Below are 18,243 nucleotides of genomic sequence, written 5' to 3' on the forward strand. Positions count from 1 at the left end.
TTGAACCATTGAGGTTCCAAGCAGTGAACTAACATTCATTTATTTAGTGAATTGGATTGGAGTCCTCTGAGTTTGTAAGAGCGTGCAGGAGCCTACCGTAAGAAAGATGTTACAAAAGAAGCAAAATGATTACAAAATAAACTTACAAAGAGACTATTCACTCCTTCAAAAATATTTTTAGTTGACTGAAGAGCAGAAATTAATACCCCAGTAACATCTAACACGAAAAGTGTAAAGCCATTCCCTTTCTGCAAAAAAACCATTTATTTTCATATGAACTTGTCAATGACTCAAGATTTCTGACAGCATTTATCATAGAAATATCAAACCACATTGCTGGATTCCAGACAGAATGAAAAAACAAAAACCAGCCAGAGAGGCTAAAAAGTATCCAAATCGCTAAACCTCAAACCCTAAGACTCTGCAGATGCAACGAAATGAATGTGAATCCAAACATTATCTATACTGAGTAAAGTCACCCTTCATTAAGGGTCTCTCATCGTGAATCATTCTTGGAAGAAGATGCCTGAATAGAGGCAGAAGAAATTTATTAATGAAGGAGAATCATTCCCTCGCTGTTTTTCTCATCTGTAATTCTACTATGCAATTGCCCTCTCAGTGGTCTCACGGGCTGCAATGATTGCAAGATTAGCACAAGTGGATTTGTTGATAAGGCTTTAGAAACTCTCAAACAACTGAAGTTGGTGGATGTGCAGCCAGCACTTTCTTCATCATGCCCACCCTTCCAGCGCCTCGACGGGGCCTCTTTCTTCCCTTTCAGGATATGCACCGGATTGATTTGTTGAAAAGGCTTTAGAAACTTTTAAGCAAATGCAGCTGGCAGGTGTAACACCAAATTCCACAGCCTGTACCAACATCCTTCCTGCCTTCTGCTTTTAAAGGTCCGACCCCACTATCCCACTAACCTTTCAACGCAGTCCCAATTATTTCAGTATTTTCTTTTTAAGACGTCCACTCCTTTGACACTCCTTTGACAGTCCAATAACCGATGAATTTCATAATCTTCTGACAATTACCACAAATACCCAACTAGTTATGTCAAATTTTATCTATATAGATTGTCATTTGGAAAAACATAACTGCCACCTCAGCTTTTCAAGTATTCGTATGCATATCAAATTTATTCAAAAATTAAAATTTAAACCAATACTTTTGCTGCCATTGTAGGAAGCCTCTCGGCTTAATAAATATATTTAATATATTTTTTAAGCAAAGAATGAACCTTACAGTTATTCCATGATGATCAAATTGGAGTGAATAATTTTATAATATTAAGGGTTTAGGGTCTAAGATTTCTAGGGTATATAATCCATACAAGGAACTCGTGTAAGTCTTTTCACGCATATAGTTAAACCCTAACATCAATCACCAAGCTTGTTCCCCTAACCCAAACCTTGACAAAGTGAATGAAATAGTTGAGTTCCACCATTGCATTAAGGACAGATGGAGCAGCCTCAAGAAACGTCGATTGATGCATGCAATTTAACACAATTTAAGAATCAAATACATGCAAAATGAATCAATGAATGAATGAGTTTCGATGACATCCACGAGACTATCAGTCTATGGGACCAAGAGCATCATAATTAACAATTTTCAATATAACCATCACGCTTATCTACCTTCAATAAATCCAACTCATGTTAATAATGCCAGCTTTATGTTGTTCGGTGCCTGTCATCCAACTGTATGCACGACAAGTTTGAGATATCAAATGATCAGGCACAGCACAGGGATGAGTAGCAAAATTTAAAATAACAGGTACCCATGACAAAAAGACATATATTGCTGCATAAGAAGGTTTTTCAGGAGAATTAGATCTTCAACATTTATTCTTGACATATGCCTAGAACTGAATTACAATAAATAATCTCGTGTATCTAGCCAAAATCTACACAAGCTAAATTGCACAAAGGAGTATATAATATCAGGGCATCACTGCTGGAAATCTGAATCTAATGCAACACTTCTCAAATGGGAAGGAGATGATTCCCATGAATTGAAAACAGGTAACAAAACTAGTATAAATTGCACAAAATGGAAAATGTCAATAAATCGGAAAGTGACAAAAACTTCTCTGTGATAAGAGACTCTATTCTTGTTGTGTTAACAACCACACCACAAGATCATGTGTATGAAACATTATCTCAAGAATGCTAGTATTCAAATGTAAAATTCTGGTCTTCATTCTTCATCTCTTTGGATAGATTGAGTTCCATCAACCTGGTCCATGGATTTTCCTCTTCCTGCATGGGAAAAAATAAGTTAGTAATACATCTATACAAAGAAAGTTTAATATCTGGCTAGGCTGTATTGCATATTCATTCTTTCAATGCTTGATATACAAAAGGTTAATATGGACAATTCTCTTGCCTCTACTTCTTTAAAAAAATGAAAGTTTTGCATAAGAAACAATACGAAGGCCTTCAAACCCTGATTTCATTGTTTCAAATGCCTTGTGCATGACCAAAGTCTAAAGCTGTTTAATATTCCAACTGAAAATCAATTTTTTTACAAAGCTGTTTAATGTTCAATGGTTTTTACTTCCCTTCATTTATCTTCTGGTATTACTACCATTTCAAAGGCAGTGTAAAGGTGTTAGCATGCTACATGACATGGTTTTTTGAGAGATGCATGATATAAAAATCTAAGTTTTCAAGATGATTGGTGAAAACAGATACCTTCCTTGGACAACCATTTCTAATGGAATCAGTTCAATAAGTTGTCACAATTCACAAGAGCATGGTCTTGGTATGACTTGCAATTATATATAGAATATGAGTTACCATATAAAACCATATTGAAAGGAATGAAATGGGCCATATTTTTTGTCTAGAAGAGTAACGACTTGGTGCTATGGAATTAGCTGTTAAGATAAGATGTTAAAGTCCCCGTATACAGAATTACTAAGATATCTAAGTCTGATTTCACTCATCCTTAATCCTTCAATATCTGGCTTCACTTAGAAGAAACCATTTAAGTCATTCCAGATGAGTTGTTACCATATTATTTGGATTTCACAGCCATACATGCATGAAAATCATGGCAAATCATGAAGAATCTAATTTCCTTCATGTCCTTGACTCTCCTCAGCATTTTTGTTTTTCAGGTAAGAGGCCTTAAGCCTGTAATTGTATTACTTTCTGAGAATTAGGATACATATGTAATATCAAAAGTGTGTTACAACTTCGGCTACATGTAGACAAAATTGTAGCTAGAAACTTGACAATATTGATTTTTGAATACTGCTTAAGGGGAATGACTCTTCCTTCAAACAGTTCTTACGTATCACAGTATGAAGTAAGTGTACAATATGATATGTCATTTTTATCATGCTAACAGAAACTATAATGTAGCTACAAGCTGGTCGACAAAGAAACCTGCCATCATCTATGCTATTATGTGTCTAACTATAAGCCAAGGTTTGATCCCTTTCGCACGTTTGAACAAAATTGTTTACATAATTATATGACAGCACTATAGAAAAGCAAAAGGGTGGAACTGTATGAACTGCGAAATTTTTATGCCTAGCAGCAGAAGAATAGACGTTCACCTTTGTTGGCTTCGATAAAAAAACCAGCAACATCCCAAAACAAGTTCCACGAAATTTGCATGATAACTTTGTTTCAGTAAGAAATAGAAAAAAGGAAATACCCATTACAATTCAATCCACAATTTCCATGTTGACACCCAAGTTGGCAGCAGGCTCGTCTGCAACTTCACCATTTGAAGCCTAATCTTCTGCATCTTCACCTTGAAATTTGCCATTGCCTGGAGCTTCGCCATTTTCCTGCACCCCGTAGAGGAGATTGTGAGAGCAAACAGGGGTGTGCTTCTGATGTGTAGATAGCAAATACATAGCCTAGTATTTGTCCAATACCTTCTCACAGAAACGGGTCCCCAATTCCAATTTGTAGGCAAATAAAGCCACATTGAGGTCCGTCTCATCCTTGGCAAACAGAGACCTCTGCAAAGCCGAATAGACACAAAGATAGACTGAGTTTTTCATAAGTTCTTCCCTCCTAAAAAGCTCGCCAACCAAAGCTTTTCCAAAATGTAGGTCATATTCCCTGATTGCAACATTGAATGTGTTCCATGTAAAGAGCCTTTCATCCACATAGTTGACTACAAATTCAACCACAAGGGCATAGGATTGAGTAAGCTCCATAGAATTGGGAAGATGCTTGCCATTTTGGTAGGATAAAGCAGGTGGGGGAAAGCATCAAGGATATGGTTTCCTATGACGCACCTAATAGCATTCTCAACCCTTGCACATTGAATGGTGAAGATTCTGCTAAGCATAGTGTTGACGTGTATTTTGTACACAATCAAACACAGAATAAAATACCCAAGGGTACCTTATCCTCTCTTGAATAAAGCCTCTGATTGCTGAAGATGTCGCGAAAAAGGATCAATCAGGATGACTCCAAGGTTCTTCGATGTAGGGTCTCTACGTGTGGATAAGCTCTTTGTGGTATGATGTGATTTGCTGGAATCACAAGGGGACTTACATTCGATGATTGAATGTCTGATCTGCTTTGAATATTGCTGGAACACAGGATCTTACTAGCTTTGATTTAAAAAAAGGAAAAAAGACGAGGGCGAGGAGAGGATCTAATTCTAATACTAAGAGTGTAGGAGCAATGATTGATCTTCGATGAAATTCTAACTAAGTCTTGTTTTGACATCGCAGGACCATCTCCACAAGGTTAGTGCGATCTTCGAAGGAAAGCTTTATGATGTTCAAATCATCACTGCAGGCATAGACACCATCACGCTGATGCATATCAATGAGGAAGCGATAATTGAAGTTAGGCTTAAGCTGAACGATTCCAGTTGACTACGCAAGGCAAGTTTGCAATCAACAAACTGCTAGTAGTATGGATATACGAATTTCACCATCAATCAAGCACATTTCTTCCACTCATCTAATAACATGAAATCAAATATGAGAAGTATAAAGACCATGCAAATTGTCGAATCGACCCATAAATTTCACCATTTCTTCAATGAAGTTACAAGTCTTTTACAACAACATCTTGGCAACAATCTTTGCCTTCTCTCTCTACTCTACTCTAATTGCTATTCTATCAACTAGCTAATCACCTTCTAACTACTCTCTATCTGTCTTCTAACTGCTTCCAACTATATTCTAACTCTTGCCTTTTACAAAATGAAATGCCAGGGCTTATATAGTGCCCTCAATACAATTCGATGGCTTAGATCAATTCGAGATCAATGGCCAAGATTCAATAATGAAAACCCTAATTAGGGTTTGTTACAACCATTACATAACATTTAATGCTTGACCAATGATAAAATTGTATTGCTTGGACACATGTCCTCTCTAGAAAATTCCACCAATGGATAGCTGGGGTAGGTACATCGGAGTTTGTGCCACTTTCCATGAGTTAGGTACATTGAATCTGGAAATGCTGAGGTGGACCACATTGACTGGAGAAGTGATGACTAGGATGCCACCTCGTCTGACACTTGTAACTTGGTAAATATTACTTGATGTTGTTGAGAAGCTAGCTTTAATTAATTCATCTGGAACTATCTGCTTCTTCAACGAACCCTTGTTCTAACTTCTTGTGTCCTTGATGTGCAGGATGATTGATGTACCTCGCCTTGGAATACTGGATTGGAGAAGTCGCCCTTGATGACGTTAGTCCAAAGAAGGCCGTCCTTGTCGATGCTAGGCTGGAGGAGGTCACCCTTGTCCTTGCTTGATTGTCCTTGATGAGAACCTGCCGACTTGTAGATCCTCCGGGCTTTGGAGTCGCCATCTTGGTACCTACACAACATTTCAAAATTAGTAATATATCTTGAAATCTAAAAATTAAACTTTAAAAGGAAGATTCAAGATTTTAATTAGGAAACTTCATGATAAATCTTGAGTTATCATTTCCTAATTTAGGATTTTCAAAGCAAAATTTAAATCTTCAAAAATGGTGCCAAGGTGATTACGCCATACCTTCACTTGGGAATTAATTCTAAAAAATGATGCAAAAATAGGAGAATTCGCTAGGCAAAATGTAGATCAAGACTCCCTTTAGCAAAATGCGCCCCCTTTAGTCTTCACAAGCATCAACTCCACCACCTTTAGCCTTCAACACCTTCAAAACATCTGGAATTTATCCTCCAATCTAGCAAGAAATACGCCTCTCTAATAGCCTTCAAGATGAATTTCGCCTTCCTTAGTCTCCACACTTGGTAGAAATTCACTCCACAAAAGCTAGATTTCGCACCTCCTTCCTTGCTTCTCCAAATCGCACTTGAAACAATGAGTGGATGATTTGAATAATGAAAAACACACCCCAAATATATAGAGCGCTCACCATTTCACCTCCCCATAGGCCGACTTGATGAAAATAGGCCAAAAAAAAAAAAAAACTAAAAAGGAAGAGGCCGACTTAATTAAGCAATAAAAAATGATACCTCAAGCGCTCTTCTTTTAAATTTTAAATTAATAATAATTAATTTCGAAATGCCTCAATTAATAAAAAAAAACGATTTTCCAAGGCTCAAAATTAATTATTAAGTGCTATGCGATTTTCATTAGAATTTAAGTGCTATGCCAATTTAATTAGAATTTTTAAAAATATTTCGAAGTTTTTTGGCGAACTTGGCATCTAGTGCGATTTGCTAAAATAAGGCAAAAAATAATGAATTTTGATAACTTCGCTCTGGTCCCTTGGAGAGGGACAGGAGCGCTCCTGCATTTTTGTTCTCCATCCTTCATTTTTTACGTTCAAAACCTCATCCTTGACGTTCAAAATGGCATTTTATCTGGAACTTTAAGTTCAATTCATGTGATCTTTGGAAGGAGCTTGCCTTAAGGCATTTTCGCCCTGGTCCCTTGGTGAGGGACAGGAGCGACTTTTGGTTTATTGCACAAACTCTTGATCATATCAACCTCGAATTACTTTCTAGACGTAGAACATCACTCCCCACTTCATCTTGAGTCCTGGCAACAAGAAATAGCATTTCAAAATGTTAGGCACTTAGGCATTTTGAAGATTTCGCTCTGGTCCCTTGGAGAGGGACAGGAGCGATTTTGCAACTATGAGCTTACTTGTGTTTTGCTAGCCTTCGAAATTATCTTCATTGTACCAATCACGCCCCTTTTCATTCATTTCAAACATAAAACTTGCTTTGCCTTTGCCCGAAGTTTGTCTTGTGAGAAAATCGCTCTGGTCCCTTGGAGAGGGACAGGAGCGCCTAGTGCAACTTGGGTTGATTCTCTCCTTTGTGGCCTATTCAAGTTATATTCAACGGGCAAAACATACTTCTTTTGACCTCTTCAAATCGCGAAATCACTTAAATCTTGCGAGGATAATGCAAATTCGGAATTCAAGCTCCGGTCCTTCAGTGAGGGACAGGAGCGATTTTTGTCCTCAAGGCCAAATCACTACAATTTCCATCTTAAATTTCCTTTGCTAGGGAAGATTTCACCTTACTTCATGCTATGAATAAAAGTTAATGTCCAAAAAAGGTCTAAAATTGTGCATATAAAGAAAAGCGCTCTGGTCCTTCAGTGAGGGACAGGAGCGAATTTGACCTTCTAGGCAAAAAACTTCGTCATTTCATTGTCAAGTCTGGATGCTCTATCATGCTCATTTCGTCCTTCATTGTGTCTTTGATGTTTCAATTTGACCAAACAAGGTCAGGAATGATTCAAATAAGCCTTTTCGCCCTGGACCCTTGGTGAGGGACAGGAGCGCTTTGCCTTGGTCCTTGGGAGAGGGACAGGAGTGAAATTCGCTCTGGATCCTCAATGAAGGACAGGAGCGAAATTTGACTTTTTGAACTCTATCAGGATAATTTTTATGGAATATAACATTTAAGTATAAGAAACTTATACTTTAAGTTATATTCCATATATACTTTCAGGATGTTTGAGAGTGGTTTCAGACCTCCAGGAGTTATATTGCAAAATCTAGTTTTTTGAGGTTTTTCAGTTTCCAGACTTAGTCAAATTTCAGGATCAGGACTTTCAGACTTAGCCAAATTTCAGGATCAGGACATCACTCAAGCCGGACTTGCTATCCTATTGATCTCCCCGACAGCACTCAAAATGCAAAGGCTAACTAACAAAACCCTAAAAGACCTAGAAAACAAACCCTAAAAAGCAAAAAAACAGGGGTCCCCATTTGCAATGGGGCGATGTGTGAAAACGTCACAACACATAGCAAAGGAGAATTCACCAAATTTTGGGTATTCACATCTGGAATGGGCAAAGAAATGCACTTGTTAACTGGGGAGATGTCCATAGTGCAGATAGCAAAAGCGAAGCCAGACGAGGAGTAGGGAAACAAACTAGAATAAAAGACGCAAGACGTAGAAAGAGGCAAATGCAAAGAAAGAAAGGCTGTGGGCAATAAATAGGCAAAGCCAAAAAGAGAGGATAAAGGCGAGCAATAATGGCAAGTACAAGGAATGCATGCCACCAAGAAGGAAAGCCTCTTGGAAAAGCCACCCAAAAAATCCGCACATGCGAAAGGCTGATGGGGCGCCAAGAAATGATGGCTCGAATTGTGTGGGAGTGGCAACTTGAAGGGCGGGTAAAGGGATTCATAAATGCACAGCTTGTGAAGGAGAGATTATGATCAAAGTGGCAGGATTTTGAATGAAGTGAAGGCAGGGCAAGGACAGATGGCAAGTTAAAAAGGAGAAAAGTGGAGAGGGCCACAAAATTAAGGCACATCACAAATGATGGGGGAGGGAAAACTGCAAATTGGTGATGATATGCCACGAGTACAATGCCTACAACACAAAATGTTAGATTAAACTCCAACCTGCAAGTAATATGCTAACGCATCCTACCTGCATCACCTTTTGGGAATTTAATAATAGGGAATCCATTTAATCATTGATACCCAAAAAAGTGGAGTATCCTGGTCACCACGTTGGATTGGGGATGTGGGTTCACACTTGGATGGTCCCTTTAATTTGAATTTCTTGTTCCCTCCAAAAGGAAGCCAGGATCTTGTTGAGCTGGAGAGTCGTTAACCAATATGATGTTAACTATTGGGTTAGCTATGATCTCATCATGCGAGAAGGGTAATTCCACATATAAGGGGAGCTCACATCCCTTGTTTGCTAGCCAATCCGCCATTTTATTCCCTTCCCTGTAATTATGAAGGATTTCATTGGAATCAAAGGAATCCAGGATATCCCAGACTTGCTGGAGGATATATCCGGTTTTCTAGTTTATGTTCTCTCTGGACCTGCAAGCATTAATCAAAACTAAAAATATCCTTCTATTATAAGATTTTGGATAGACAATTCTTTTGCCAAGTTAACTCCTTTAAGGAGAGCTACAGCCTCTTACCATATTATTTGTCGCTGGGGGAATATTGTAAGTTGTTTCTTTTATAACCTTCCCCTGATGGTTCTGAGTCACACATCCACATCCTAAGATACCAGGGTTGCCTCTGGAGGCACCATCAAAATTTAGTTTGAACCAATTGTTGGGGGGGGGGGGAGGCTCTAAGAGATTTTGCTCCGATCAATTTCCTATTTCTGTTGTAGAAAGAGGCTACCCTTAAAAGGTAGCACTAAATCCTTCCATTTTTTCATAATTTATGAGTCCCAATCAGTGAAAGCTGATCCAATCTTCCTTCTTGTTGTAGACATATGCATTTACTGCTTCCGTAATTGCTGATTCAATTTTAATGGAGACTTGTTTTGGATTTGAAGCATGTTGCCTAAAAATTTGTTTGTTACGTTCCCACCAAATACACCATATCACCATAGGAGGAGAAATTCTCCAAATGCCGGGAAAGAGTGAGTAAGTATACAAAACTGGCTAGCTTGAGAAGAGGTCCCAAATATTAGTGGGGAGAAGAGCATGCCAATTCAATTTTTCTAGGACGCTTTCCCAACACTTTTGGCTATAAGGACAGTGTAGGAATAAATGATCTACATCTTCGACTTGTAGGTCACATAAAACACAATTGAACTGATCTATTATCCCCATTTTGCAAAGCCTTGAGCTCGTAAGTATCTTGTTTTTAATGGATAACCATGAAAAGCAACCTACCTTAGGAAGGATCATATTATTCCAAGAAAAAGAATAAGCTCTCTTTTGATTAAACATATCCCCCTGACTCATTAATTATCCATATCCCTATTTGACAAAGTAATTGCCCAACTTTGAAGGGGCCCAAATAAGTCTATCTGGTTTTAATGAGGTTATGATCACTCTGGCTGAAAGAATATCACGAAGGAGGACTTTTTCTTGATGAGGGAAATCCTCATCTTTGAAATCCCTCCACCTAGTAACATATGGGTTAGAGGTTGAGAAATCTAAATAGTCTTGAACTTTGAGGTCCCAAGATGATGAAAGAACTTGCCTTGCACATTTTAAGTCCCGATTTTCCATTAATGGTGGGTGGCCATTCCAAGAGTCCTCCCAAAATAGTGCTTGGGACCCATCATTAATCTCCCATGTGAGGTAGGGGATAATGACTTCTTTGAAATTGCATAAGAAATTCCACATTGCTGATCCCCGAGGGGGATTTGATATTGTGAAGATTTGCTTGGTAAATTGTGAATCTAGATATTTACCTTGCATCATGCGGCACCATTTTGAAGAGGGTTTTTTATAGATGTTCTGAACCATGTTAGCTCCCAACGCTAGATTTCTGGCTTCTAGATTATGTACTCTAGCCCCACCACATTTCTTATCTTTACAAATGGAGAGTAATGAAGTAAAAGGGATCTTTTTTTTTTTCAATATTTCCTCTCAAAAGAAACTTACGAATGATTTGTTCAATGCTATTGATTATGGCCTTCGGAGCCTGAAGGACTGCCATATAATGGTTAGGAATAGCTTGAAGGACTGTTTTGGTCATCAGGACTTTCCCAGCCAGGGAGAGCCATCTTCCCTTCCATGAAGAGATGCTTGATTGAATATTATTGATGATTTTCTACCAAAATGAAGTTTTGTTTGCCCCACTGAAAAGGGGAATGCCCAGGTACATGCAAGGTAAAGTAGCAGTTTGGAATCCTAGAAGCTGGCTGATTTTATTTTGAAGAGAACATGGGACATTAAAGAAGTAGATCTTTGACTTGGATACATTGAAATGTTGCCTCGAGACAGATGTATAATTGTCTAGAATATTTTTTATTTGCTTTGCTTCTTGAATGGATGCTTTGCCAAAAAGTATTGTGTTATCTGCAAAAAGAGAGTGTGTGGTAGAGATGGCGGTGTCAGGGATTTGAACACCTTTCCATTTACCTTTAATGGATCTGCTAAGAGCCTTTGCCATTATAGTAAATAGGGCAGGGGAGATAGGATCCCCTTGCTTGATACCTTGGGAAGAATTGAAAAATCCCACTGGTTTCCCATTTATCAACACTGAAAACTTCGCTCCTGATATAAAAGAGAGTATCCATTTGCACCAATAAAGAGAAAAGCCAGATTTTCTCAGAACTTGGATCAAAAAATCCCAGTTGACCTTATCATATGCTTTCGTCATATCAAGTTTGACAACAAAGGAAGGGATGTTCTTAGTATGATTTGAATGAAGGATTTCATGAGCCACTAAAGCACTCTCAGATGTAACTCTATTCGGAACAAAACCCCTTGCTCTTCTAAAATGATTTTAGGAATAAGGGGTTGAAGCCTCAAATAAATAGCCTTAGAAAAAATCTTGTAGATGGTACTGCATAAGGAAATTGACTTGAAATCTGAAAATGAACTTGGATTGCTACTCTTTGGAATGATTGCCATATGAGTGGCACTGAATTGTTTCAGAAGTGTACCTAATTTTCTGGATTCTTCCAAAGCTCGAAGGAGATTAGGGCCTGTAAAATCCCAACTTATTTGAAAAAGAAGCGTTGTAAAACTGTCCAAACTTGGAGCCTTTTCAGGGGGAAGGGAAAAGATAACCTCTTTTAGTTCTTCCAAAGTGAATGGTTTAAGCAATGAGGCATTATGTTCTTGGGATATTAGAGTTGGAATGTCTACAAGAATATCCATCCTTGGTGAGGGTGAGTATGTGGATTGAGTTTGTTTGGAGAAAAGGCCTGAAAAAGAATTTGATTGCCTCTTGATCAATACTTTCCTTATCATCAATAGTCTTTCCTATGGACATCTCTTTGATTGAGAAGATAGAGTTTTTCTGTTTTATGCTCTGTGTGGACACAGAAAAATTTAGTATTTTTATCACCTTTAAGCCACAATTCCTGTGATTTTTTCCTCCAATAAATTTCTTCTTTAGCAAGAAGTTCTGACCATTTTTTTTCCAATGCTTTTTGTTGGTGGAAAATTGACTCATCCAGGCCATTGACAATAATGTGTTGATTTCTTGCTTCTAAATCTTTTTGTACTTTTTCCTTTTCCTTGAAAATGTTCTTGAAGACATGTTTGTTCCAAGACTTGATATTTTTCTTTACAAATTGAATCTTATTACATAGTTGGAACATTCGGATACCTTGGATGAATGGTACAAAAGACCACCAAGATTGAAGGAGGGGGAGGAACTGTTCATGCCTGAACCACATGGACTCAAATTTAAAAGAGGGAGACGGTTTCCTATCAATCCCATTCTTCATGATAGTTAGAGAGATGGCGTAGCGATCAGATCCTGAAAAAGGAGTGATTTTTGTATAGATATTTAAATTGTCAAGGGACCAGTTAGGAGACAAGAGGAACCTATCCAATCTTTCAGCAATTTGCAAAAAATATTTTCTCTGATTGGTCCAAGTATATTTCCCATTTTTATGGGCTAAATCCACGAGCGTTGTCATTGATGAATGCAGAAAGTCCTCCATAACTTTTTTTGGAGGGAGAATTCCCACCTTCTTTTCCTTTGTTGATACCAAGGCATTGAAATCTCTTGATATAACTATTTTTTTCTCTTCCAATTGGTCGATGACATCAAATAAAACACCCTAGAGCCTCTATTTATCAATTATCAAGGAAAGACCATAAACATTGAGAATCCAAAATGTATTATCAAAATGAGATACCTTTGCCAATATCCAATTTCTCTGAATGATAGTTTCTTCTAATTGGACCTGACTGGGATTCTAGAGGATTACAAGACCTCCAGGCACACCTTGAGCTGGTGAAAAAGAATACTTACATTTTTTCCAGCAATTAAAGATTGAACATTTCAAATTAGGTGCCAACTTGGTTTCTTGGAGGAAGATTATATCAACCCCACAAGCATCAACTTGACACTTAATGAGACTTCTCTTGTTAGGGGCATTAATGCCCCTAATTTTCCATGATAGGAGTTTCATATTTTACAAGAAGAGCAGAAAGCTCTTCTTGGTCTAATTTTCTTTCCTTGAGATGAGGTGTTTGATTTCTCTAGAATGGAGTTGATAATAGAAATAATTTTATCTGTTGGACTTTGGTTCAACCTTGGAGATGAGAGTAAAGTGCTATCCAAAGTGGATTGTTTCCTTGCTGCAACTTCTTCCTATGTTTTGGCTGCAAGCGATTTTCTGCCTCGTCTATTAGATGTTTTCTTTGTTACAGATTCTTGGCAGGGTGTCTGGGATATAGATAATGTTTGGGAGAAGTCAAAGCCTATATCCTCTTGAAATATGTCTTCCGGGCCAGAGTTTTTGTTGTTGATTGGGAATTCCTCTTCTATAGCCTCAAATGTATGCTCCTTTACCCTTTCCATATCACTGTTTTCTGCTGCAATTTCATCTACTATCCCCCTTAGTTTCTCAGAGGCTGCATGAAGGGTTATATCTTCAGCAAGGTCTTCTAACCTTGTGCAAAGTACTTATAGAAGTCAGCTTCTTGAAGGGAGAGTTATGTATTTTATGTATTTGTTCTTGCATCTCAGGATGTTGCATTTCAGGCAGGTTTGTATCTTGGTGTTCTGGAATTTCCCCGATTGATAAAACTGACATTTCTTGTAGGTAATCTTCAAAAAATTTGGACTCCAGAAGACTATTTCCTTTTTCACTTTGATGTTCAGTTATTTGTGTAATCAAATGTTTTTGACCACTTTCATCTTGATTCTTAGCTATTTGTAACTACAGCTGCTTGTGAGAGTCCTTTTTAAGTATCTTAATAGTAGCAGATTTTCCTATTGGCTCTTGCCCTAAAATCATGGCAGGAGGTTTCCATTGGTTGGCAGCTAGTGTTATGTTAGGGCCCTCTTTACATAATTGTAGGCAGGGGCTAAAGAGTATATCTCCTTGTTCCAACATTTTAGAACATTTGAGAGCAAAGATATCAAATCTGAGTTTATGGTCAAAGACTCTGAACAAATTTCCCAGTGCTTGGTGGTAGGAGAAATTGTCCACTTTGTTGGTTGGTTGGATCCCTTCAAAATTACTGAGTTTGGCTCCAACGCCCGAGACAATTTCTAGGAACAATAGAGGGTCTAGTGCTTCTCGCCCCTCAAAACTGAACCTCGAGAGAGTGCAGATGTTTAGATGGGAGTTGTTGATGTATACATTGAATGAAGGACCTGTTGTGACGTTTTCACACATCGCCCCATTGAAAATGGGGACCCCCTCTTTTCTCTTTCCTAGCTTAGTGTTTTAGGTAGTTGTCTTGGCTTGGCAATAGTTTCATAGTTTTGGTCTTTTGCTTGTGGCAAATATTAGTTTTGTCAATCAGGGATAGGATAAGTTTTGAGTCAAATAAGTGGGATCAGGTCAAGAGGTCTTGTTTTGAGTCCAAAATCATGACTAAGTGTCAAGACTTAGGATTGATGGGTAAATTGTGAAAGTTGCAAAATCTTGTCAAAAGTTGTCAATGTTGTCAATCTTGCGAAGTTGTCAAAATGCAAAATTAAGAGTTAGAAGAATAGGGGTGCTTTGATCATTTTGAGGTGGAATTGCAAGGTTCCCTTGCAATTTTGCCTAATGTTGCTTTCAATCTTCGCAAGTATAGGATACATTTTTACCCTTTGACCTAGTGCAAGAGGTGTGTAAAGTCCAGCTTTGTGATCAATGCATAAGCATAGAGGAAATCCAACCTCTGGGAGTTTCAATGTGCCACCATCCTCAAAACCCAACCTTGTCTTGAGTGATTCAATGTGTGACTATAGAGGATTCATGCCCTTGTATTTTATACACAAACATTGCCTAATTCCAACCTTGGTTTCATATCATGGCTAGGAGGGATTCCCGCTCGTATTTGGGGTTTCATTCACTTTGCTTCATGATGTCAATGCATGTATACACCAAATATCTTCCGTCCTATGCATGACCACTACTAAACTCTGAAATCCTACATGAAGGCATGAAATCTCTGAAATCTTACATGATAAATGCAAAATCCTAGTTGCATGCATAACGTCCTTGCAATAAAGAAATAGGAGCAAAGTTGATGTTGGAAGGACTTCTGATGCAGAAGCACCGGAGTAGTTCAAACCGGCATTTGGATTTTATCCCGGTGAGACATCGATTCTGATATTGGCCCGGTATTGGTGTGTTCTTACTGGTTGGTTTTGCAGTGTATGGAGCAAAGATGAATCGGGTTGCGGGTGGTTTCCGTAACTTGCCGATTGTTGAGCGATGTTGTTTTGGGCCTTGTCCGATGTTCCTAGAGGACCGCGTGTAGTTTTATGCATTTGAAGATGTTCTTGGTGATTTGGGCCGACAGGTTATCGTTTACATGTTTCATCATGAACCAGTTGGTCTTTGGCCGACTTGATCAAGTTGTTATCGCTTGCGGATGGTATAAAGGGAAATTTTGGGAGGACAACAATCAGAGAAGAAGAGATCAAGCGAAGATGTAGTTTCCAGAGAGATTCTGGTCTAGGGGGATTGAAGTCAGGAGGGACTTAAGTCCGGATTAGTGCAGAACAATGTAGACTGTTACCAGAGGCCTATTTGTCGAGCAGAAGATCTGCGGATCTTAGATTTGTGTTGTATGGATTGTTTGTAATCTTGGGCTGCGGTCCAGCATGTGTAGCCACTGAAGGCTTATGTAATTCATTAAATGATTATAATGATGGATTTATCTGTTACCGGTTGCCGGTATCTTGCATGATGTTTTGTGTTATGGGTTGCAAGGCGGGGATGTCCTTCAATGGATCTCCCCACCTTGATTGCATTAAGTGGTATCAGAGCTGGTTTGTGAACCTATTGATCGAAGAAGACCTGGTTATGTACCGGTTGGTTGGAAAGGAAGATGAGGCAGCTTGTGGACTTGTTCAGATCACCGAACATGAGGCAGTACAAGGTTTGCAAGTAGACCGCCGAACCTAGAGCTTGAGCTTGAGGCAGTTAGTGGGTGGAGACTTGAACAAATCGCCGAACTAAGGCAGGATGCAGGTTGGATCGGTAGATCGCCGAGGAGAGGCAACCGAAATTTGTAGTCAGACCGCCAAACCCCTAAGGCAGTTGCAAGTACCTACTGACAGAACGCCGAACCAGATCAAATGATGGGACTCACTTTTCAATTAACCTTGAGAGTCTGATGCAGGAGCATCGGAGTAGTTCAAACCGGCATTTGGATTTGATCCCAGTGAGACATCGATTCCGGTATTGGCTTGGTATAGGTGTGTTCTTACCGATTGGTTTTGAGTGTATGGAGCAAAGATGAATCGGGTTGCGGGTGGTTTCCGTAACTTGCGGATCGTTGAGCAATGTTGTTTTGGGCCTTGTCCGATGTTCCCAAAGGACCGCGTGTAGTTTTATGCATTTGAAGATGTTCTTGGTGATTTGGGCCGACATGTTATCGTTTACACATTTCATCATGAACCGGTTGGTCTTTGGCCGACTTGATCGAGTTGTTATCGCTTGCGGATAGTGTAAAGGGAAAGCTTAGAGATTCATTTTGGGAGGACAGCGATCGAAGAAGAAGAGATCGAGTGAAGATGTAGTTTCCGGAGAGATTCTGGTCCGAGGGGACTGAAGTCAAGATTAGTGCAGAACAATGCAAACTGTTACCGGAGGCCTATTTGTCAAGCACAAGATCTGCAGATCTTAGATTTGTGTTGTATGGATTGTTTTGTAATCCTAGGCTGCGGTCCAGCATGTGTAGCCGTTGAAGGCTTATGTAATTCATTAAATGATTATAATGATGGATTTAGTTGTTACCGGTTGCTGGTATCTTGCATGATGTTTTGTGTTATGGGTTGCAAGGCGGGAATGTCCTTCATTGGATCTCCCCACCTTGACTGCGTTAGCTTCACAAGGAATGATGGATGCAAGGAGCTATGCATGCAGAGGGAGGCTAACATTGAGTTCAACATCATGATAGAAGAAGACATCAACACATTCAAAAGGGAGAGAGTGAAAGACAAAGATGGAGGTGTAACTCATGCCAAGGCAAAGGAACTAGCCAATCAAAGATCAAAGCCACTCAAGAAGGTTTATACATATGCAAGATGATGAACAAAGGATGCCCAAATGGAAGAACTTAACAATGCAGTAAAGAGGTTACGTTTCACAAATGCAAGATGGTGATTGAGACGAGCTCTAGAACTTGTACAAGAAGATAAATCCACCACCATGCGAAGGATAGTACAAAACGAAGATGAAATGCATAAGATAACATCAAGATAGAGGATTTTAAGAAGGTGGATAACAGAAGAGGAAGAAAGACATCACAATGATGATGAAAGAGATGCTACAACAATCTTGAATTTTGTTTGGAAATCCAAGAATCAAGGTTAGTACGACAAGGAAGTGATCCCAATCAAGGACATCTGTAGCGACCTCCATATTATTAAAATAACAAAATACACAATTGCATACAATTATACATAATTAAGAAAAATGCACTTTATGAATTAATCCATTATGCTCAAAATACAAAAAGTAGTTACATAATGTTATAACTTAACACATTGTTTAGTTACATAAGCCAAGAGATTTGCAAAACATAAAAAAATTACTTTAGTTACAAAAGACCATAAGGTCAATTTACAATGAATATAAAATACAAAGATCAATATCATCATGACAGGGACTCCCAGCACCTATCTACCACACTTATGCCACAGGCGAGAACACTACCGGAGCGCTTTACCACCCAACTACAAAGCATTTACGCTTCCCTGGAGTTCTTCCTGACACAAAGAACTGCCAACCCTATACCAAGAAGTCTAGCGACTAGAAACTAGCAGGGGATGGAATCTAGTGCAGCATGAAAATATCTGACAAGCATATCACCTATGACCTAAGTCACCAGGTTTGGCCGAATTTCCACCTTGAAGTTCGAAATTCGCCGAACTTGAAACATTCTGCAAAAACCCTAAAAAATTCGATTAAATTTGAATT

At 38.8% G+C, this 18,243-nt stretch overlaps 1 protein-coding gene across 1 annotated transcript in view; it reads right to left on the reverse strand.

The window, feature by feature from the left end:
- Positions 1-1,789: 1,789 nt before the first annotated feature.
- Positions 1,790-18,243, reverse strand: part of LOC131033405 (AT-hook motif nuclear-localized protein 10) — a 117,469-nt gene continuing 101,015 nt past the window's right edge. The window contains exon 6 of the mRNA XM_057964641.2: positions 1,790-2,267. Coding sequence (XP_057820624.2) covers positions 2,206-2,267 — 62 coding nt within the window. The 3' untranslated portion in view covers positions 1,790-2,205. The remainder of the gene's footprint in view (positions 2,268-18,243) is intronic.

This window comes from Cryptomeria japonica, chromosome 7 (assembly GCF_030272615.1).
Source record: "Cryptomeria japonica chromosome 7, Sugi_1.0, whole genome shotgun sequence".
Classification (NCBI taxonomy): Eukaryota; Viridiplantae; Streptophyta; class Pinopsida; order Cupressales; family Cupressaceae; genus Cryptomeria; species Cryptomeria japonica.